Genomic DNA, 20,836 nt, shown 5'->3' with positions numbered 1-20,836 from the left:
TTGCCTAGCTCAGATCACCTGTGGCTAAGCTAAGCAGAGCCCTGGTGCTCTTGTGGGGGTGGGGAACCAAGCCAGTTGGGAGGGATTGCTGAGGGAGCTGGTGAAGGGCTGGGTGCCCATGGACAGACCCAGCTTTTCTGGGTTTTGTGAGTTTTGATTCACCTCCAGGCTAGAGAAAGTTTCTAGCATCATCTCACAATAGAATCGTGGTATCTGGGTTGGAATGGTCACCTGTTTATTATAATTATTATTCTGATTTGATAATATATTACCTGGTTCATAAATCAAAACTGTACAGAAGGTATACGGTGTAAAGTTTACTCCTTTACTGAGCTCCATTCACATCCCACTTTCCCTCTACTTACCCATTTCCACCCAGGTAACCGCTGCCACTTTTGCTTCTTATGCATCCTTCCAGAATTTTTTATCCTAGTAAAAGAAATTATATTCTCTGTTTCCCCCGTACACACCCCTTTTGTAATGAAAAGGTATGCAATCATTCTGCCCTGCATCTTGCTTTAGGAAACTTTTCATTGTTAGTTCCTAGGAAGCATCCTCCCTCGTTTTCAGAGCTAGTGTGTGAATATACCATATTTACTTAACCTGTCCCCATTGATGGACGTGAGGATAGTTTCCAGTCTCTTGCAGGTATATCTGTGGACTAGGTTCTCAGAAGAGGGGTTACTAGGTTAGAGGTTATTTGCACTACTGATGGATAGTGTCACACTGCCCCGCAGGAGTGGTGCATGGTGCCAGTCAGCTCTCCCCACAGCGAGGTCTGAGAAGATTTAGTAACTTCCCGGGTCCCTTCCATCTCTGTCTACCAATGTCTTCTCTATTCTAAACTGGACTCCTTGGAATCGTTAAATCAGTGTGTAAGGATTTGTGGGAGGGGCCCTAGAGGCTTCCGTTAGCACTTGTGGCCTCCAGCCCATTTAGCATTTGTTAAACCCCGTAACTTTTAATAGATCTTATTGGGACATCAGAGGCTGGTGAAGGAAAGTTCCAGGGCTAGTCTTGGCCTATCATTCCAAGCTTTTCCCTGGGAAGATGGTGCCACGCCTTTTGGGAGAGATGTCCACAGCAAGGTTCTTATAGTTCCCTGAGCCTTCTTGTCAGTGGGATGGGATGACAGAGTAGAGAGGGTACCATGGGCTCATCTGGCACCATAGCTCCAAAGTTCTACTGGAAGACCAAGGTGAGGAGTGAGAGGGTTATGCTTATCGAACCATGTCTGTTTCTCTGTTTTGTTTCTCTTTATTCACGCAAACCTTTCCAGTACAACCAATGACCAAAAATAGTGTTGATTTGTATTAATTAGTACACATTTGTCCCATATGAAACGAGCTAGATGATGTCAGGGATGTCTCATCCCTCTTCTGGTGGATCCAGGATTGCTGTAGGTGGTACCGGGACCTAGTGGAACAGGGGTTCCTGAGCCTTCACTTAGAAGGAGGATGGGTGGGGCGCCTGGGTGGCTCAGTCGGTTAAGCATCTGCCTTCGGCTCAGGTCATGATCCCGGGGTCCTGGGATCGAGTCCCACGTCAGGCTCTTTGCTCAGTGAGGAGCCTGCTTCTCCCTCTGCCTGCCGCTCTCCCTGCTTGTGCTCTTCCTCTCTCTCTCTCTCTCTCTCTCTCTTTCTGTCTCTCTCGGACAAATAAATAAATAAAATCTTAAAAAAAAAGTAGAAGGAGGATGGGTTGGGTTGGCTTGGTGCTTAAGCCATGATGACCATCTTCTGCCACAGCCCTCTACCCTGGGGAGGGGTCATGGTGGCAGTCTGGGGCAGAAAGCAGAATGAGGTGCTGGAGTTCTGCTTGGTGCTCTGGTTCGGTCAGGAAAGGCAAGGCATGGACCTCTGGATGGTTTCTCCTGGGAAGGGGTGCTTGACAGTCTGTGAGAGGCCCTCCCTGGGGAGCCAGGGCAGCGAGAGAATTGGACCTCATTGCTGATGGCGCTGCAACTGAGTTCTGAGTGGTGTTCACTGTACATTGTGGGGCAGGGAGAGTCTTTATACTTGCACCTCTGAGTTTTGACCACTGTCTGTGGTTCAGCTCAACCCAAAAGTCTTAGAGCAAGGATTCTAAAGCTTTTGGGGATCAAGTACCCCTTTTAGGAGCTAAAAATCATAGATACTTTATCCAGAAAAACACTCAGGTTAGCATGCTGGAGCACACCAATGATTTTCCTCTTAGGATAGTAGTTCTCAATTATTGTTAGTGTTATTGTTATTACTATTTTCTCTACATGTTGCACGCAATATTTTTCATTGCATGTGCTGACTTTCGGAGGATGGAGGGGCAGGCAACCCTGTGGGAATGGGGAGGGACAAGTATAGTTTGAACAGTCACTGGCCAAGAAGCCCTTGGAACTGGGTTAAGAATACCTGGCATAGATGGTCGTTTACGTTGCTTGGAAGGTAAAGAGTTGAGAGTGATTTCTCCTTCCCCAGACATTGCCTGGCACCTTGCCTGCATTTCACAGAAGGAACTTAGGGGCCATGGGGTGAGCAGGAGGGTACTGGGCATGATGCTTGGGCTTCTCTCGATATTCTCTACTTGCCATAATTGCTGAGGGATGCCTCTGCTCACCCCAGAGAACCCTAATGCCTGTGCTCAGAGGCTGCCTGAGAGTGTGGGGGAGGCCAGGCGGGATGGGAGCACTACTACCCACCATTCCCAGGCTCCCCAGCCTGGCTGCATTTGCAATCTCCTGGGGAAGGTGGGAAGGCTAATGGTTCATTATGCCAGCAATTAGTCACATCACTGAGGCACATGATTCCCTCCAGGACTGGTGCCACCTCCTGCCATCCTGGCCGTGTTCAGTGCTGCTTCTCTCCCACTCTGAATGGGGAGTGCAATCCCAGGAAATGGCCACCACTTTCCTACAGATGCTGCAACCCCAGGACCAAGTGACTGGGACTCACTCACCTGTACATCACAGGGCCACACAGGACCTCTGGGGACCAAGGGGACAGTCATGGAGTGGAGTATGTGGACACAAGTAGAGATTCCCCCACATGCCCCATATACACATGATATGTGTAGGTATATCTGTGTATATACACTTGTGCACATACACGTGTGAACACGCTGTGAGGGAAAGGCTGTGCCTTATAAAATAAAGTCCTCTGAGGCCTGAGCAGGGAAGAGCACAGCAGGAAGCTCCTAAAAGAGGGAGGGTCCTGCCTTATTTCCCCTCCCTTGGGATGCTCTTACCTGGTCCAGCCTCCAGGTCAGTCCCCGGGACTCTTTCCAACTTCTTGACTTCAGTACCAGAGAGGGCCAGACAAAACTCTTTTTTTTTTTTTTAAAGGTTTTATTTATTTATTTGACAGAGGCACAGCGAGAGGGAACACAAGCAGGGGGAGTGGGAGAGGGAGAAGCAGGCTTCCTGTGGAGCTGGGAGCCCGATGCGGGGCTCGATCCCCCAGGACCCTGGGATCATGACCTGAGCTGAACGCAGACACTTAACAACTGAGCCACCCGGGCGCCCCCAGACAAAACTCCTAAGGACAGCAGTGACTGCCTGTCAGTTACTGAAAATGAGAACAAAAACCAGGTGAGAGCCTGGGAAGGTGGTTATTTCCTGAGGCCAGGCTTCATATTCTAACAACACTAGTCACAGTCAAGTTGATGGGGCCTTAGTTCCCCTCTTCCTGAGAGAACGGCATCTCCACCCACCTCTGGGCAGCCTGTGGGGCTCCCCCCACCCCTGTCTTCCCGCCAGGGAGAGGTCTTGCAAAAACACAGCCCTTGCAGGTTAACTGTGGAACGGGATCTCGCCAAAAAGGGCTGAGGACTCAGGAACCAACAAGGATGGAGTGCCTCCTGGGTTCCAGACTCGTGCAAGGACTTTACCCTGTTCATCCGGTGCAATGTTTCATGCCAGTCCTAAGAAGTAGCCCCATTTCGTAGATGAAAAACAGGCTCAGAGTGTTTTCCCCCACATTTCCCAGGGGTGGTGAGTGGCTGTGCTAAGCTCCAGACCCTGTTCTGACTCCCATCTCCGGCAAAGCACTGTTGTCAGTCCGTAGAGAAAGAGCACCTGTGACATGAGGGGAGCGCTCCTCCTCCCACCTGTGGGCCCCCCAACACACCTGGAGGAAGTGAAAGGGGCTGGGCTAGGGTTTGGGGTCGTGGGTCATGGTTCTGGCTCTGCCACTACATGACTGTGATCAACTCCCTTCCCCTTTCTGGGCCTTTCCCTCATAATGGCCGCACACCCCCCGCCCCATACATACTATTTTTAGACTCTACACATGCCTGGGGCAACTCCCCACCCTTTCCCCCCAAAGTCCTTCTTTCCTCCCTGCAGGAGCCAGATGGAGAGTATAAGCCTAGCCCCTAAAAACATGAATGAGTGAAGGGAAATCCTCCCAGCATGGGAAATAGAAATCTCTCTCGGCTGCAGGGCTCATCCATAATTCAGGAGCCACTGTTGGGTCTGATCTCTGTAGTGGCCTCATCCATATTTCACCTCCTTCCCATAGCCCTGTTCCTTAGCAACCACATCATCCATGCTTTCCAGGAGGGCTGCTGGGCCGTGTGCTCCCTGCATCCCCTGTCCATGCTTGCCCTGTGGGCGGGGGTGGGAGCCACTGGAACTGGCAGCTTTGGTCCTCACAGCCCCAGGGCAGTGCTGCACACGGGAGGCATGTGCCCACCAGGTGAGGGATGGTATGGCATATCAGCCCCTGAAGGTCCTGCCTGGCCTGCCTCTGACTGAAACCTCTCTCCCTCCTCCCGGCATGGGTCAGGGCCTGCCTTTGCCCTCTGCTCTCCATAGGCGTGCGGAAGAGGAGTGTTTCTCCCTTTCCCCCTCGTGCCCAGGCTCAGGTGCTGGCTTTCTTTGTGGCTCAGGTGCAGTGGAGGCTTGCCTCCTACATCAGCTGAGACGCCGTGCTGCGGGCTTCCTGCGCAGTGACAAGATGGCAGCCCTGTTCACCAAGGTGGGGAAGACGTGCCCAGTGGCTGGGGAGATTTGCCACAAGGTACAGGAGCTACAGCAACAAGCAGAGGGCAGGTGAGCCCTGGGCCAGCTCCTGCCATCACTCCCATCTGCTCTTTGCACTTGTCATTTGCTCCCTCCCAGGTTGGCTCCCTGGGCTCATTTCTTGTAGGGTCCCTTGCGTGAGAGACCAGCCTAAGGGTGGGGGGTTGGCTCCTTTTGGACACAAGCCCCCACTTCAATCCCTCATCTTGGTCAGTCCTCTGGGTTCTTGTGGCACCAAACTCTGCTCCTAACGCCACCTCTCTGGGGCTTACCCCCCGGCCCTCCACTCCTGAAGCCCACCCTCTCTTTGCAGGAAACCCTTAGCAGGCACCCAGGATGCCCTGCGGAGACAGGGCTCTGCCAGCGGGAAGGCCCCAGCTCTCAGCCTACAGGCCTTAAAGCACGTATGGGTGCGCACAGCGCTCATCGAGAAAGTGTTGGACAAGGTCATGCAGTACCTGGTGGAGAACTGCAGGTGACTGCCCCGTCCCCCAAGCAGCCCCTCCCTGGGGCTCACCTCCTGAGCAGTCCTTCAGCCCTCCCTCAGCATGCGTAATTGTCCCCAACAGTGTATAGGCGTGCCTGTCTTCCCCTCTAGCACCCGGAAAGCATAGACCACACAGGGCACCCCCCAGAGCTCAGTCCTTGTGGACTCATTTCTTAGTGATTCACACGAAAGGGTCCTTGTGGGGATGGCCATACTTGGTGGGCTGACTGCCCTGGAATGAGTCTGTCTCTCCCCCTGGCAGCAAGTACTACGAGAAGGAGGCATTACTGGCAGATCCTGTGTTTGGCCCCATCTTGGCCTCTCTTCTAGGTGAGCTGAGAGCAGAGAGGCCTGTGCTGGGCCAGTGGGGGCTGAGGGGCAGGTGCTGAGGGGGCACCATCTGAGCTAACTGTCCCTGTCTTCACAGTGGGACCCTGTGCCTTGGAGTACACCAAGCTCAAGACAGCTGATCACTACTGGACTGACCCCTCTGCTGATGAGCTTGTCCAGAGGCACCGTATCCGGGGTCCCCCCAGTCGCCAGGACTCCCCTGCAAAGCGCCCAGCCCTAGGAGTAGGTATCCCTCTCCCCACCTCTTATACTTATCCAGGCTATGCCCATAGGCCTGTAGGGGAGGGCAGCTTGGCCTCCATGTTCCTTGCAGACACAGGCTGGACCTTAAGAGATGCACCAAGGTCGCGGCTACCTCAGGAGAGCCTTTTATCCCTGCTGGCACTTACATAAATGCCAGGAGCCCACCACTGGTCCATGGCTGGAGAGCAGAGGGTGGCCGAGAGCAGACCCCGGACAGAATGGACCCCTGGGTCAGCTAGAGAGGCTCCGCGTGGAGGCCTCAGGTTGTCTGAGGCGGATTTCCCAGGGCCGGGCGCTGAGCTGTGCCTTTCTGCCCAGATTCGGAAGCGGCATTCGAGTGGCAGTGCGTCAGAAGACAGGCTGGCTGCCTGCGCCCGCGAGTATGTGGAGTCCCTGCACCAGAATTCAAGGACACGGCTGCTCTATGGCAAGAACAACGTGCTGGTGCAGCCGGTAAGCGAACTTAATGCCCACCCCCTCTCCCTTTTCTGAAAGGCCCAGGACTGGAACCTTCCCCTGACTGGAAAGTCCCCTTCCTCAGAGCTTGACTAGAGAGAAGGGGGGAGAAGGGCCCTACCCCTCACTTCACAGTTTCACATGCCTCGTGCCCAGCCTTGAGTTGGCAGGAGCCAACTCAGTTAGCATCTGCCCTGCTAGCTGAGAACCAGGCTGTCCAAAGGTGGGAATGGCAACCGGCAGGCAGGGTGAACACCTGGCTTGGGTACAGCTGGCCCAGGACATACCTGGCGTCCGGGAGGCTGACAGGACAGGGCCAGTAGCACCAGGCCAGCCGGGGGGAGGAGGTGCCCACATCTGCGCGTGGCTCATGTTCTCCCGTCCTTCCTCCTGGCCTCCACTCCGGGAGCCTGTGACTGTACTAGCTCAGGCTCCCCAGCTCCCGCCTGGAGCTTATGTCTCATAGGCCTCTCCTGGGAGCCTCAGCACCTTGTCACCTCTGCCTTCTGCTGTGTCTCCTCCCCATAGAAGGAGGACATGGAGGCCGTCCCTGGCTACCTCTCCCTGCACCAGTCTGCAGAGAGCCTAACTCTGAAGTGGACCCCCAACCAGCTCATGAACGGGACTCTGGGGGACTCCGAGCTGGAGAAAAGGTGGGGGCTCTGGGACTCCAGGCAGGGGGTGGACAGACTCCGCTTGCTCCAGGAGGCAGGCCTCACTCCTTATCCCGATGCCAAGAATTGCAGGAATAGGCTGCCTGGAGAGATTCCCAAGCTCTCTAAGATCAAGCCAGGCCTGGGCATGAAGAGGTTAGTCCGAGCCAAGCTCTAGGCAGCTGAGACTGCCAGGCTCTGTGCCATGACAGCACGGGCCCAGACGGACATGGCTGGCTGAGGTCACTTCTCGGCCATGGTCCTCCTGTCTTTAGGGTCATTTTACAGGTTTTGGCGGTGGGAAATGAAGAAAGCGGGATGACAGGCCTTGCAACACAGTGACATCGATCTGGTTCCTTTCCAGCGTTTACTGGGACTATGCCCTGGTTGTTCCCCTCAGTCAGATCGTCTGCATCCACTGCCACCAGCAAAGTGAGCCTCCCTTGTCCTGGGCACAGGGTTGAGGAGAGAGAGAGAGAGAGAGACTGCCCTCTCCCAGCCACATACCGCGCATGGCCCATTGGATGTCCTGTCCTCCTGTCATGCCCGTGCACCCAGTCGGGAGGCCTGGCTGACTGGGCTGTGGTGATGACCGGGGGTGTCAGGGAGGCCTGGCCTCACCCACCCATGTACACTCCACAGAGGGTGGCGGCACGCTCGTGCTGGTGAGCCAGGATGGCGTCCAGAGGCCACCACTGCACTTCCCACCGGGAGGACACCTGCTGTCCTTTCTGTCCTGTCTGGAGAATGGGCTGCTGCCCCGAGGACAGCTAGAGCCCCCACTCTGGACCCAGCAGGGGAAGGTACCTCAGGGCTTGGGACACTCTGAGTAAAGGCATGTGTGAAGGGGGTTCTCTGCTCACGTACTTCCTTTCCCCACATGGAGTTCTTAGCGGCTGCCTTGGGTGGGGCCTTGGATCAGACGCTGCCCTGCACAGGCTGACCACCCACCCTTCCCTCCGTAGGGGAAAGTGTTCCCCAAGCTACGGAAACGCAGCAGCATACGGACCGTGGATGTGGAGGAGATGGGCACCGGGCGGGCCACAGACTACGTGTTCCGGATCATTTACCCCGGCCACAGGCACGAGCACAGTGAGTGTCTCAGGCTTCATCCGTGGAGGAAGCGAGAAAGACGCTCAGGGAGGTGGGGGAGTGCAGTGCTAACCCGGGAGGGGTGGCAGGCAGGATCCACTCACTGACCAGGCCAGGTGGAGAGGGGCAGTTCATTACTCAGCCTCTCACCAGACCTTCCCCTGCGGATCATCCCTCTGAGAAGCTGCCTCTCTTCTACCTAGCTGTCTTCCCCCACCTCATCACCCCAAGATTCTTGGCTCAGCCAATATCGTCCAATATTCTCTTAGCCTTTCCTGCCCTGGCCCAAGGAAAAAAAACGTGGTGAGACTAGAAAGAGAAGTTGAAGAACTCCATTCCAACCTGGCCCGTGGCCTGACCTCCACAAGGCAGCCTGGGTGCAGGATTAGTGCTGCTTTTTGGATGGTGCAAATTGTTCACTGACTCCCCTAGAGCCAGAGCCCTCCTCGGACCAGCTACTGGTCAGAGGAGCTTTAGCTGGAGTAGGGGTGCACCTGAAGAAGGTGAAACTTGGAGCTGGCCGGGGGACCTTGGGGACTGGGGGGGGGCTGAGAGATGGCTTGGCACGCATGGGTCCTGCCGCACCTGGACGCACACCTTTGGGTCCACGGGGCCTGTGTGTAGGTATCCGCCAACACCGGACTTCCCTTTCTGGTGTGAGTGCCATTGCCCTCTATAGGTTTCTCTGGGCCAGAGTCCCCGGCCTTGGGGTGAGGTCCGGGGATTTACCAGCGCGGAGCATTTATTGCCAACTGAACCACCTGCTCCCTAAATTTCCTAACTGGTGCCAGAAGTTGTCAGGGAGTTGTCTCTGTATTAGCAGACAGACAACCCAGACGGCAAGCACACAGCCGTAGCACAGATAGCCCCAGCAGGCCTGACGGGCCCAAGCCGCGGCGGTCCCCCTCCCCGAGGTGCCTAACTAGGAGCCATGCCTTGTGTCAGAATGTGTTTGCAAAGCTGGCATTTAATCTCGGGCTGCTGCTCGGCTGAGATGACTCAGTCTCCACGTCCCCTCTCTAAGACTTGGCATCGCCCAGTTCTGGTCACTTTGCTTCAAGGACTGCATCCTCAGAGGGCGAGCCAGGGCCCCGGGAGTTGGGACCGGTGGAGTGACTCAGGCTGCTCAAGTGCAGCTCTGGGCAGACCTTGAGGAGGCTGGGATTTACAGTCTGAGGAGGGGGATTTGGGGTAACCTGCAGACTTGCTTCAGCCTGACCATGATGTGAGCTGAGGAATGATCAGGATCCATCTGCCAACAGTCGGGCCCTCCTTTGGCCAGGGCTAGGGGGCTCCTGAGCCACCGGCCTGTCCCCACTGGCCCCTGTCTTTCACTCCCCTTACCCCCCCGTCAGCTCTCCATCTTCTGCTCTTCCTGGACAGGGCCTCCTCCAGGGGAGCTCTGGAGCTGCCGCCTTCCCCTCACTCTCTTCCACACTCTCCCCCGTAATCATCCCGAGAGCTCTCAGTCCCCCCCAGCCCGTTCTCAGTGCCCAGCAGGTTCGAGGCGACCCAGACCCTGGTCCCCTCCTTGTGAGGAGGGAGTCTGGTGCCTCCTGCCAGCACCGGGTCCTCATGCCTCTGCCTCTCTCGCTGTTCTCTTTGAGCAGTCACTATTAACTACCACCACCTGGCGGCCAGCCGCGCGGCCTCGGTGGACGATGATGAGGAAGAGGAGGATAAACTGCACGCGATGCTCTCAATGATCTGCTCGCGGAACCTCACAGCTCCCAATCCGATGAAAGGTTTTTATCCCTGCCCCGCCCCTGCCCCGCCCCATCCCCTGGCCCACCTGCCACCCACCGCAGGGGCTCGGACGGCAGTGTTGGCATTATGGGACTGGGGTGGTCCCCCACCAGGAGGCAGGTCAGGGAGGGCGGAAAGAGGCGCTGGCAAGAAGAGGGGATGGTACAAAGAGCAGGGGGCTCGGGGCTCCCCCAGTGAGTCTGGAAGGGAGAGGGCTTCATGCCTGAGAGTGAGGATCCTCCGGTAGGAAGATCTGACTATCTGGTCGCCTCTGGGGAACCCCGAATGTCTTTCCAAGCACTACACCCACTCCTGAGGGTCATGCTAGCCAACCTGAGGCATTGTCTCTTTCTTTCTCCCCTGCTGGCTGGGAAGACTGGCCTCCCGGCCCTGGACCTCTGACTTCTGACTTAACAGAAACAGGATAGAGGTACAGGCCCCTCCTGGGCAGGGATGGGGGCTGGACAGCTCACACGAATGAGTCCTGTGGCTCAGGTGAGGTGTTGGAGCCACCATGGAAAGAGCCCCAGGGCTGGGTTTACTCAGCAGAGCTGATGGCTCTAGCAGGTACTGCCTGGAGCATGAAATCTAGAAATAAATGTGCCAGAGGTCTAAAACAGGTGTTTCCGACCCTCGTAGACCTCAGAGTCCATGATGACAGAGGAGGTCCCTTCACTGTAAACGACCCTGCGCAGTGCCGAGTTCCTCCACATTGGTCCCTCTGTCCACCACCCATCCTTCTTAGCATAGAGTTAGGTTGGTAGAGGAGGAGAACCCTACTCTTTACAGAAAGTGATTGGCCAGGGGACCTGAGAAGTCTAGGCCAGATGCTCAAGGGAAAATTGGTTATGAAGGGGATGAAGCCAGCTTTCTTGGAGCTTAAGGGAACTTCCCTATCCCCACCCATTCCCATGCCACAGAATTAATTTCTTCTCCCCTTTTCCTGCCCCTACAGAGGGTATCTAAGAATATGTGACACTCCCCTTATGCTTCCACAAACTTCTGCCAAACAGCCCAGTTCCTTAGCCCAGCCACCAAATCAGCAGTGAGGTCCCCCGCCCGGCCCATTCCCTGGGAAACTAAGTCTATGGCCTAGCACACATCTAGCAGACCCTCAGCACAGCCCTCGCAGCTGCCCCCACCTACCACATGCCTGCCCTTGTGCCTCGCCTCCCTCGTAGCCCTCCTGGCAGGACCCACAGGCCCCCTTGGGTGGGAGTCCAGGGGAGCCTCACTTCTGAATTTGCCTGCACACAGCCCGCCGTCTGACTCCTTGCAAACCTGGGCTCGGGGCTGATGCTTATTTACAGGTTAAGGGACTTGGAGCAGTGTAGGAAGGCTGAGTCAGGAAGGTCAGGGATCCCTTTCTTACTGCATGAACTGATATCAGGCTGGAGGCTGGGGGTCCCAACAGAGCCCCTGTCTTGGCAGACTTGGCACTAGGAAGCCCAACCCCGACTAGTCTTAGGGCCGAGGCCTCCAGGGTCAGAGAAGCCCCCGTGCCCATGGAGTTCAGAGGCCTCGAGGCTTGTCTGGGCTTCCTCTCGGGGAACTCGGGAACCAGACCAACCCAATATACAGCCCCTGGGCCCCCAGTACTTGGGGAAAGGAGAGGAGACCTGAGAGGAGAATTGGCAGGTGGTTGGGGATTTGATGTGGGAGCCCCCACCTCCACCCCAGTCCATAATGACAACACTGTTGAGTCCGTTCTACTAGCCGTTGCTTTTCAGGCCTGCCACATGCTTGACTTGTGCATGTGAATCAAGTGGCGGGTGTCCAGACTCTCCTCTCCCTCCCCCCACCTCTCCTCCTTTCCCTGCTACCTCCCCACAGAGCAGAGATGCTGTTCACTCTAATTCTGCTCCAGGCCAGGCACCTTTCACTCGGAGTCTTAGGGGCTGTGGGGTTCAACCACCCTGATCATTTTTGCTTCAAACTTTCCTCATGCTCAGAGGAGAGAGTCAGAGTCAAAGCTGGCCCAGCAGATCCCCCCACTCCCCCCATGTCCAGCCTGCTGCCCCTCACCCAGTCACTCCAGAGCTCCAGCTGTCTGCACTGGGTTAATTCAGAGATGCAGTGTTCAATGCTGGCTGGTTCAGCTCCTTCCTGGAGAATTAAGGTGAAGAGCATTGACCCAGGACTCTTGCCTTGGTTGGGCCCTACTTTCTGGGCTTGAGCTTGTTTCCCTATGTGCCCACCATTCATCCTCTGCACCTGTCGTACCCCCTTTCCCTCCCCCACCCCCCCGCCTGCCCGCCTGTTGCCTGCTGCCTGCCTGGCTGGGCCTGTTCCCAAACCCCCCTCCCATGACTGGCCTCTCTCCTGCCTGTTGCAGGGGCATGAGCTGGGCTCCTGCCCCACCCCACCTGCATTTGTCCCCTCCCCCTTCTTCCCAGTTTTGGGCATGGCTTGCAACTCCTCGCTTCCGGAGCCACAGCCCCTCCACACCACGTATGTTCCCTTAATTTGCCTCCTGGTGGAGCTGAAGGGCCAGATATCTACAGAAACCCCAGCTGTGGGTCTGAGAAGGAGAGTCTCAGGCCAAGAAAGGGCATCCCCTGAGGGGACTGGAGGGGGCTCAGCTCAGCCCTCCCCACCAAGACACACCCAGAGCTGGAGTCTGGCTCTGACAAAAACCGGGCCCAGGTCTGCTTCAGACTCCTAGCAGGCCAGCGCCCAGGCTGGGATTCGTACGACCAAATGCTGTTTGAGAAAAGCCTCTTCTCCACACATACAGCTCTCTTTCCTCCTCTTCCCTCTTCTCTGCTCTCCCCTTCCCTCCCGGCGTCATCTCCTGGTCCTCACGCTTTCTGCCCTTACTTTGCTTCGTCTTTGTGACTCACTGGACCTGCCAGAGTCCCCTGTGGGCAGTGTCCTGCCCCAATTGGGCCCTAGGATCTCTCAAGGGTCTTGAGTTCTGACTCAGACCAGCTGCGCTGGCTGAGAAGGCTCCATCCACTGGTGGGGTAGATGTGTCCAAGGAGGCGTCTTCCGAGGCTGCAGCAGGCACCTTCTTCCGGGGGGAGGGGGGGGAAACGAGGTGCCCAGCACCGCCCCCACAGTGGCCTGACAGCACTGGGACTTTTGCTCTTCCTGCCAGCTCACCTGCGTGGTTGGAGGAGGCCACCATGCCAAATGCAGTCAGGCAGGGCAAGGATGGGGAACTCAGGAAGAACCCATGTGAGTTGGCAGCAAGGGCACCTGCGCTGGGTGGGGGAGCACTGCTCCTCCTTAACCTGTGACAGGGTCTGAAACCCTCCGAGGGGCAAGGCCTGGTGACCGGGACAAGTGGCTCTGGGATCCTCGGGAGCGTTGAACAGTGGAGACTCCTGATGTGGAGAGGTTCAAAGCATTGCAGCGTCCCAGGCACCTTCCTACCCATCTCAGAGTCTGTGCAGGAGGACCAGGCTGCACCGTCGCGGGCCAAGCCAGCTGGCGGCGCTTTAGAGAGCTTAGGCTTTTGTTCTCTTTTTTCCTCCTCCCTCTAGAAAAGCAAGTGCTCATTCCATTGCTGACAGCAAGATGGAGAGAACAGACACAAGTGTCCACAACTCAGCCCAAGTATTTTATCCCACGCAGAAAGACTAGGTGGAGGGTGGGAAGTGTCAGGCACCCTCTCTCTCCACCATTTCCATTTCTGGGCTCTGGATCAGGCAGGTGCCACCTTGGTGGTTTTCCACCAGTGGGTGACTTCATGCTGCAGCTCTGGGCACAGAGGTGGGCATGCTACAGGGTGCTTGTGGGAAGGAGGCCTGCCAGGCCCTGACCATGGCCCCCTTCCTGTCCTCAGATGCTGGTGACATGATCGAAATGCAGGGCTTTGGGCCCAGCCTGCCAGCCTGCCACCCGGAGTCCCTGTGCAGCCAGGGCTCCTCCTGCCTCTTCTGCTCTACCCGCAGCTCCCCATATGCCACCCCCAGCCGCTGCAGCTGTGTCCCCGACCGGTGAGTGGGCAGGGCCCAGAACACCAGCTCCCTGTGGCTGGGTCTGCCTGTGCGCATTCTGCCCTGAGGGGCTGTGGCACTTGTGTGACAGGGTGGCCTCAAGTTGGACAGACCTGGGTTCTATTTCCCTTTTGCTACCTATGTGACTTTGACAAGTTACTGAGTCTCTGTGAGCCTCTACGTTTCTGAGCCTCAGTTTCCTCATCTGTAAAATGGGAATAATACCACCTGCTTCCTAAGGTACTGGTGAGGACAAAATGAGGTGTGTGACTCAGTGAGCGCCCAGAGCTGTGCCCGGCACATAGTAGCTACTCAGTACGCAGGAGCTGTCCTTCCCAGTGTGGACATGGACGCTGCCCTCAGGCTATACCTCTGAGGACACACACCAGGTATCTGCGCATCTGCCATGTGCCAGGAATGGTGTATGAACAGCATTTGTGTGAGGGTCCTAGCCAGCGCCTGATGATAGGGCTGTTCTCTTTTACCTCCTAACTTCATTTTTTGCCTGCTACTCCTCGTGACCCTGAGATGGTTCTCTCCATTTTCACATGAAACCAAGGTTCACTAACATGAAGTGAAGTTAGTTGCCCAAAGTCCCTTGGGTGGTTGGGGGCTGGGCTAGGTCCCCAGCAGGTCTACTTAGGGTGACCGACAGACGCAGGGAGCCCGCAGAGGTGCTGCTGGGCTGTGGATCCTCCTCACACCGCCCAAGCACCTTACCTGCCCCCAGGCCAGAATGTCCTTCTCTCTCAACCTCCTCCCACCAGAGGGGCCATAGCCCCTCCCCTCTGAGCCAGGTTATTTCCACAGGTTGCCCCTCAGGCTGCTGTGTGAGAGCATGAAGAGGCAGATTGTGTCCCGGGCTTTCTATGGCTGTGAGTGTAGGGTGAGGTGGGGCCAAGAGGGGTGGGAGCTGGGGGAGGTACCATTGTCATGGGTCCTGGCTCCCCCTGCCCCCCACAGGGCTGGCCTACTGCCGCCACCTGTCCACGGTGCGGACCCATCTGTCAGCACTGGTGCGTCACAACATCATCCCTCCTGCCCGGCCCCCGGGGGCCTCAGGGGGCCTCACCAAGGATGTGTGGAGCAAGTATCAGAAGGACGAAAAGGTGCACACTCTGGGGAGCCAGGGCCAGAGGCTGGGTCAAGGGGCTGGTGGGGTCGGGGAGCAGCAGCGAGTAAGGGGCAGCCTGCCCTCGGAGCAGCTCTCATACACCAGGTGGGCATTCAAGTAAAATGTCGTAGAGCTCGGGACTGATGGCCTTGGGGTGGCCCAGGTCATGGTAGAGTCTCAGGCAGCTGGGTCTGTGGGTTTCCATGGGAAGGGGGCTGGACTGGTTCTCGTGTGCATCCACATTATTGTGAAACCTTGGGCAAATCTCTACATCTCTCTGGGCTCCGTTGCCTGTCCTGGAAGGGAAGGAGGTTGAACTGGATCTCATCCAGCTGTAATCTGGGGCAGGGAGGACGTGCCCATCCCAAAGCAGGGTTTGCCTGGGCTTCGGCAGAGTGACGGAATCATTGTCCCCAGCCCCCGCACTCCACGGGGGGAGGCGGATAGGGTCACCCAGCTGGGCTGCGGTGTCCGTGGGGGCTGTACGGCCTTCACTTCCTGCGCCCCTCAGAACTACAAGGAGCTGGAGCTGCTACGGCAAGTTTACTGTGGAGGCGTGGAGCACGAGATCCGTAAGGACGTCTGGCCCTTTCTGCTTGGCCACTACAAGTTTGGCATGAGCAAGAAAGACATGGAGCAGGTAAGGGGACCGCACTCCCATGGGGCAGGGGGCTGGGGAGCTGGGCCTAGGGACCCCAGGAAGGGGCCTCTGCAGCCTCGGTGCCGCCCCAGCTGGAAGGAAACTCGGCGGAGGAAGGCGTTAGCAGGGCAGCCCCACTGTGCCCCCCCCGCTGCTGGGCCCCGGGGTCCCCCACTCCATGGTCACGGTGTGCTCTGAGACAGGCGGACTCGGCAGTGGCAGCAAGGTACAAGCGGGTGCTGGCGGAGTGGAAGGCCTGCGAGGCGGTGGTGAGGCAGCGGGAGCGGGAGGCTCAGCCGGCCCCACTCACCAAGTTCTCCTCGGGCAGCAGCATCGACAGCCACGTGCAGCGCCTCGTGCACCGAGATTCCACCATCAGCAATGACGTGAGCCTGACGGGACCTGGGGGAGCCGGGGGCAGGGGCCACCAGCGTTTTATAGGAGTAAAGCGGAGTCCTGAGCACCAGCCCGAACTCTAGGAGTCACTGGGAGAATGTGGCTTAATGTGTCTGTGTCTCATTTTCTTCTGCTGAGAAGCCCGATGACGGCCCCCCCTGCCGCCCCCGTCTCTTGAGTGTTGCAGGAATAAAATGAGATAGTACACTGTGTTCTGGTTTAATGGGCAAACAGGGAAAGAAGGATGTATCAGGATCTAGGGAGGCACTCCTTCCTACAGGGAGAGGTCTCTCAAGGCTAGAAACAGGCAGCGCAGGGTTGGAATCCCAGGTCCACGGCCAGTAAGATGACTTCTTTCCTCTGGGCCCTGGTGTCCCTCTCAGCTCTGCTACCCTCTGACCGTGGAGGTTTCACCAAGAGCTGTTGGTCAGAGACCAGGACAGCACTCAGAGGGCCCCCATCGGTGCCTACTGGCAGCATCCCCCACCCACCACGGTGTCCTCCCTCCCCACGTGGAACTGATATGCTAGTTCAGAGCCTACATAGTCCTTCTGGCATCACCCCGGCCTTTAGATGAACAGTGAGTCCCAGACCACGGCTGTGGGGCCAAACCAGAAACGATAAGAAGTTTCCATTTTAAGGATATTCTTTTATTAACTTACATGTTTTTTTCTTTAAAATTGTCTCTCTAGATAACGTCTATTCTTGTTACTTTACTAAATCCTTACACTAACAGAGAACTGAAGCTGGAACAAGACTTAAAGAAATATAACTACCAAGGGAATTCCTTGTGCTCCTTCCCACGTGCCTTGTTCTTACTCCCCTACTCGTGAACATGCTCTCTCTCTCTGGCTTTGGGTTTTGTGCCGTCCTGAGTCCGTACCAGCGCCCTCGCTGCTTAGCCCATGAGCAGCAGTAGCTTTCCTTGCTGCCACCGACGTGAGGCTCGGTGCTGCCTTACCTGATGCTAACCCAATGCTTCATGCTTCTTGCCAAAGTGAAAACGCCTTTTAGCGTCCCTTTCCCTGTGTAGTCCAAATAGAAAAACAGAACAATCTGCATGTGTCTCTTTTCTTTTCCCTAGGACTTGTCGACAGTGGCAGGCTGTTTTAAATCTAGAACAGGTTACCTTGCCCTTCTTACCCCCCTTCCTGAGCTTGTGTGAAGCTCCTGTAACTGATTAGGCAATTGCTGGAGAAATTTCCTGTCTTTCCTGCTAAACGTCCAGTACTGAACATAGGAAGAACTTGTTCTCCTCACACGTCCAGCCTGCCGCCCACCGGGCTGCCTTAGCAGGCTCACCAGGGCCCGTGGCGGCCTTCGGTCGTGCACAGCTCTCCTACCCTGAGGCAGCCTTGTGACTGCTGGTGTTTGTAGAACTACACGTGGCTCACGTTGGCCATCCGGTGTCTGAGCCTCCAGTTGTCCTTCCCTGCATCCGCCACGGGAATCCTGGAGTGCTTCCAGCTTTTTCTCAGGCCCCAGAGAGAGGCTGGGCCGGGGCGGGGGGGGGGGGGGGGGGGGGCGGGGCGCTGGATAGGGCCAAAGATGGTGTTGTCCTGTTTGCCTGGAGCCTGATGGCTCTCCAGCTGGCTGTGTGGGTCAGAAGGGGAGGCTTGGCAAGCCGGGTGGGGGCGCAGTGTGGAGGCCGTGACGTGGCCTGCTTCGGACCCCAGGAAGGAGACAGCAAGCTGAGGGAAGGGGCTGGAGGAGGGCTGTGAGCCCCACCATCTCTTCACCCCCACCAGGTATTTATCTCTGTGGATGACCTGGAGCCCCCAGGGCCCCCGGGCACTGAAGATTGCAGACCCGAACCTGAGCAGGAGCTGGAAGCGGGGCCCCCGGGCACTGCCGTGGCGGAACGGCAGCAGTCCGTGGAGTTTGACTCCCCCGACTCGGGACTGCCATCCTCTCGAAATTACTCCGTGACCTCGGGCATCCAGTCGAGCATAGACGAGGGGCAGAGCATGGGCTTTGAGGAGGAGGATGGCGGTGGGGAGGAAGGCTCCAGTGGGCTGGTCCCAGCAGCCGGCGCTTTCTCCGAGCCCCAGGACACCAGCCCGCACAAGGCCTCGCGGGCCAGCGAGCTGGAGGCAGGGGCCGAGCTGGTGGCCGTGTGCACTGCTGCCTACACCGTACGTGGACGTTCCCCGGGCACTGTGTCAGCCAGCCCCAGAGGCCCTCCTGGCACCCTGGGAGGCTTGCGGACGGGGGCTGGTGGGTGGCAGGTGGGGGGGTGCCCTGACCATCCTGTAGGGGGCACTGGGCCCATCCCTCGGCATCCCCGGAGGGCTCTGTTCTCAGAGTCCCTTGGTTATATAGGCATCCCTGCCAGCCCCCACTCACTCCTGAGGGCCCCCCGCTCTTTCAGATAGAATTACTGGATACTATGGCCTTAAATCTGCACCGTATAGACAAGGATGTGCAGCGCTGTGACCGCAATTACTGGTACTTCACATCCCCCAACCTCGAGAGGCTCAGAGACATCATGTGCAGGTGCCACTCTGGGGTGGGGTTCAGGGTGGGAGGCAGGGGCCCTGCTGTGGGAACGGTTAGGTCCGGCAGGTGCCCTGCTCCTCTCCCTCGCACTGAATCACACTCGGCGCTATCTGCCTGGAACGCTTTCCCTGCTGTGCCCCCCAGCCCACCCCTCTTCCTTTTTCGAGGTCTGTCACATCACAGCGTCAGCCAGACTCCTCCAGGAAGCCTAGCTGATTGCCCTCGCCCCAGCCAGTTCATGGTCTCTTCCTCTGAGGGCCTCGAGGACCGAGGTCGTGGGCTGTTGACCACGGTCTTCCCAGTATTTCAGGGTCATGGAAAGGCTGACTTCTGGGTAGCAGGCTATTCTAGGGATCATCTCCCCAGGGATTCCCCCTGTAGTGACCATATACCGACATTTCAGCTACGTGTGGGAGCACCTGGACGTGGGTTATGTGCAGGGCATGTGCGACCTGCTGGCACCTCTCCTGGTCATCCTGGACAACGGTGAGGGACCGAGCCCGGGGGTGGGGGAGTGGGTGGTAGAGCACATTCCCAGAGTGCTGTTGGGATTGGGCTGACGCAAGCTGGAGAAAGGAAAAGACCCCACTAGGTCTAGAAGGGTGGGGGTGTAAGCCAGCCCTGTCCCCTGGGCACAGGACTCCCCTGTGAAGTGAGGTCCTGGGGTCACCTGCCTTGCCAGCCTCACTCCCGTTTCCCCTCAGATCAGCTGGCCTACAGCTGTTTCAGCCACCTCATGAAGAGGATGAGCCAGAACTTCCCCAATGGGGGCGCCATGGACACCCACTTTGCCAACATGCGCTCCCTCATCCAGGTGAGGTCAGCAGCTGCCTGTGGGCTCGTGACCAGCACCACTGGGCTCATCCATCACCCACAGGAGGCCAGGGAGTGTTCCAACAATGCCCTTTCCATATAAGCTTAGTGTCTTTCATTTGAGAACCATGTTTCAATGTTACAAATCAAGGGGGAATGTCAGCATGTGAATACTGTGCTCATGAAAGTTCTGGTGAGCGGTGTGGTTGACAGTGAATCAAACACCCAGAAAATGGTACAATTCCAAAAAGAGTAGCTCCCAGAGAGACGGGTGGGGCAGCAGAGCGCAACCTCCACCCAAGGAGACTAGAGGGGCTTGGGAGCGATGGCAGGCGGCCTGAGCAGCCAAGGGGCCCGGTCGAGCGCAAGGACGGCAGCCGGGAGAGGCAGCGGCGCTCAGTCCCACTCCCTTTCTTTACTTCTGTAAGATCCTGGACTCAGAGCTGTTCGAGCTGATGCATCAGAATGGAGACTACACCCACTTTTACTTCTGTTACCGCTGGTTCTTGCTGGATTTTAAAAGAGGTAAGCGGTGTGGGTTAGTAGTCAGGGCATGGGAGATCCTTCCCGGCCAGAGTCAGTGGTTCCTAACCCTAACTGCACTTTGGAACCACCTGGGGAGCCTTTTAGAAATGCCAGCGCCTTGGCCCCACCTAGCCCCAGACGTAGGAAGCTCGGCTGCCTGGGCAATCACAATTTTAAAAGCTCCTTCGGTGACTCCCAAGTGCTGCCAACAATCACCCTAAACCAGTGGTTTTGGGAACTGTTTTCAAACCAAATCTTCTCAAGCAGCAAAGCCTGTACAAGTAGAGGTGCTTCAGCTGACAAGAGTGCAGGTGTGAAGTCAGCCCGAGCCCGGTGTGCAAGGAGTCAGTCACCTAGGGAAGGGCAGGGTCTTGACCTGGGGCCCGGAACCCTCCTCTTGGACTAGGCTCTGTGTAATGGGGAGAATCCCAGGACTGGGGTCCCTGGAGCTCTGTCTCCACCTTTGGCTCCATCTAGAGACCCATGGGGAGCCAGGCTCAGCCTTAGCCCCTTGCAATTCCCAGAGCTGCTCTATGAGGATGTGTTTGCCGTGTGGGAGGTGATCTGGGCGGCCCGGCACATCTCGTCAGAGCACTTTGTCCTGTTCATCGCCCTGGCCCTGGTGGAGGCCTACCGTGAGATTATCCGGGACAACAACATGGACTTCACCGATATCATCAAGTTCTTCAACGGTAGGAGCTGCTCCGGCCATCCGGGCTGCCCCCAGCAGCGGCATGGGGGCCTCCACTCCTGGCCTGGGCAGGGTTGGAAGGGCTCCCTTCCCTGGAAGCAGGTGGAAACAGCAGGGTGGGCAGCCACGGGCTCCTCCCAGACTCCGGCCCCCGCTCCAGCAACCCCACAGGGTCTGTGTGTTTCCCCCA

At 57.2% G+C, this 20,836-nt stretch overlaps 1 protein-coding gene across 9 annotated transcripts in view; it reads left to right on the top strand.

Moving 5' to 3' along the window:
• SGSM2 (small G protein signaling modulator 2) overlaps nt 1-20,836 on the top strand; it is a 40,858-nt gene that overhangs the window by 12,053 nt on the left and 7,969 nt on the right. For 6 of the 9 annotated variants that reach the window (XM_027624862.2, XM_027624858.2, XM_027624864.2 and 3 more), the window contains 21 exons: nt 4,864-5,026; nt 5,310-5,471; nt 5,746-5,813; nt 5,911-6,056; nt 6,396-6,530; nt 7,062-7,186; nt 7,551-7,618; nt 7,829-7,989; nt 8,152-8,278; nt 9,889-10,023; nt 13,815-13,968; nt 14,779-14,843; nt 14,932-15,077; nt 15,594-15,722; nt 15,926-16,108; nt 17,867-18,253; nt 18,490-18,614; nt 19,021-19,103; nt 19,322-19,431; nt 19,859-19,955; nt 20,480-20,647. In XM_027624862.2, coding sequence (XP_027480663.1) covers nt 4,864-5,026; nt 5,310-5,471; nt 5,746-5,813; nt 5,911-6,056; nt 6,396-6,530; nt 7,062-7,186; nt 7,551-7,618; nt 7,829-7,989; nt 8,152-8,278; nt 9,889-10,023; nt 13,815-13,968; nt 14,779-14,843; nt 14,932-15,077; nt 15,594-15,722; nt 15,926-16,108; nt 17,867-18,253; nt 18,490-18,614; nt 19,021-19,103; nt 19,322-19,431; nt 19,859-19,955; nt 20,480-20,647 — 2,937 coding nt within the window. The remainder of the gene's footprint in view (nt 1-4,863; nt 5,027-5,309; nt 5,472-5,745; nt 5,814-5,910; nt 6,057-6,395; nt 6,531-7,061; nt 7,187-7,550; nt 7,619-7,828; nt 7,990-8,151; nt 8,279-9,888; nt 10,024-13,814; nt 13,969-14,778; nt 14,844-14,931; nt 15,078-15,593; nt 15,723-15,925; nt 16,109-17,866; nt 18,254-18,489; nt 18,615-19,020; nt 19,104-19,321; nt 19,432-19,858; nt 19,956-20,479; nt 20,648-20,836) is intronic. The other 3 variants (XM_027624860.2, XM_027624863.2, XM_027624857.2) reach the window with 2 other exon arrangements.

Source organism: Zalophus californianus, chromosome 16 (genome assembly GCF_009762305.2).
Source record: "Zalophus californianus isolate mZalCal1 chromosome 16, mZalCal1.pri.v2, whole genome shotgun sequence".
NCBI lineage: Eukaryota > Metazoa > Chordata > Mammalia > Carnivora > Otariidae > Zalophus > Zalophus californianus.
This window is presented reverse-complemented; position numbering and strand designations above follow the sequence as displayed.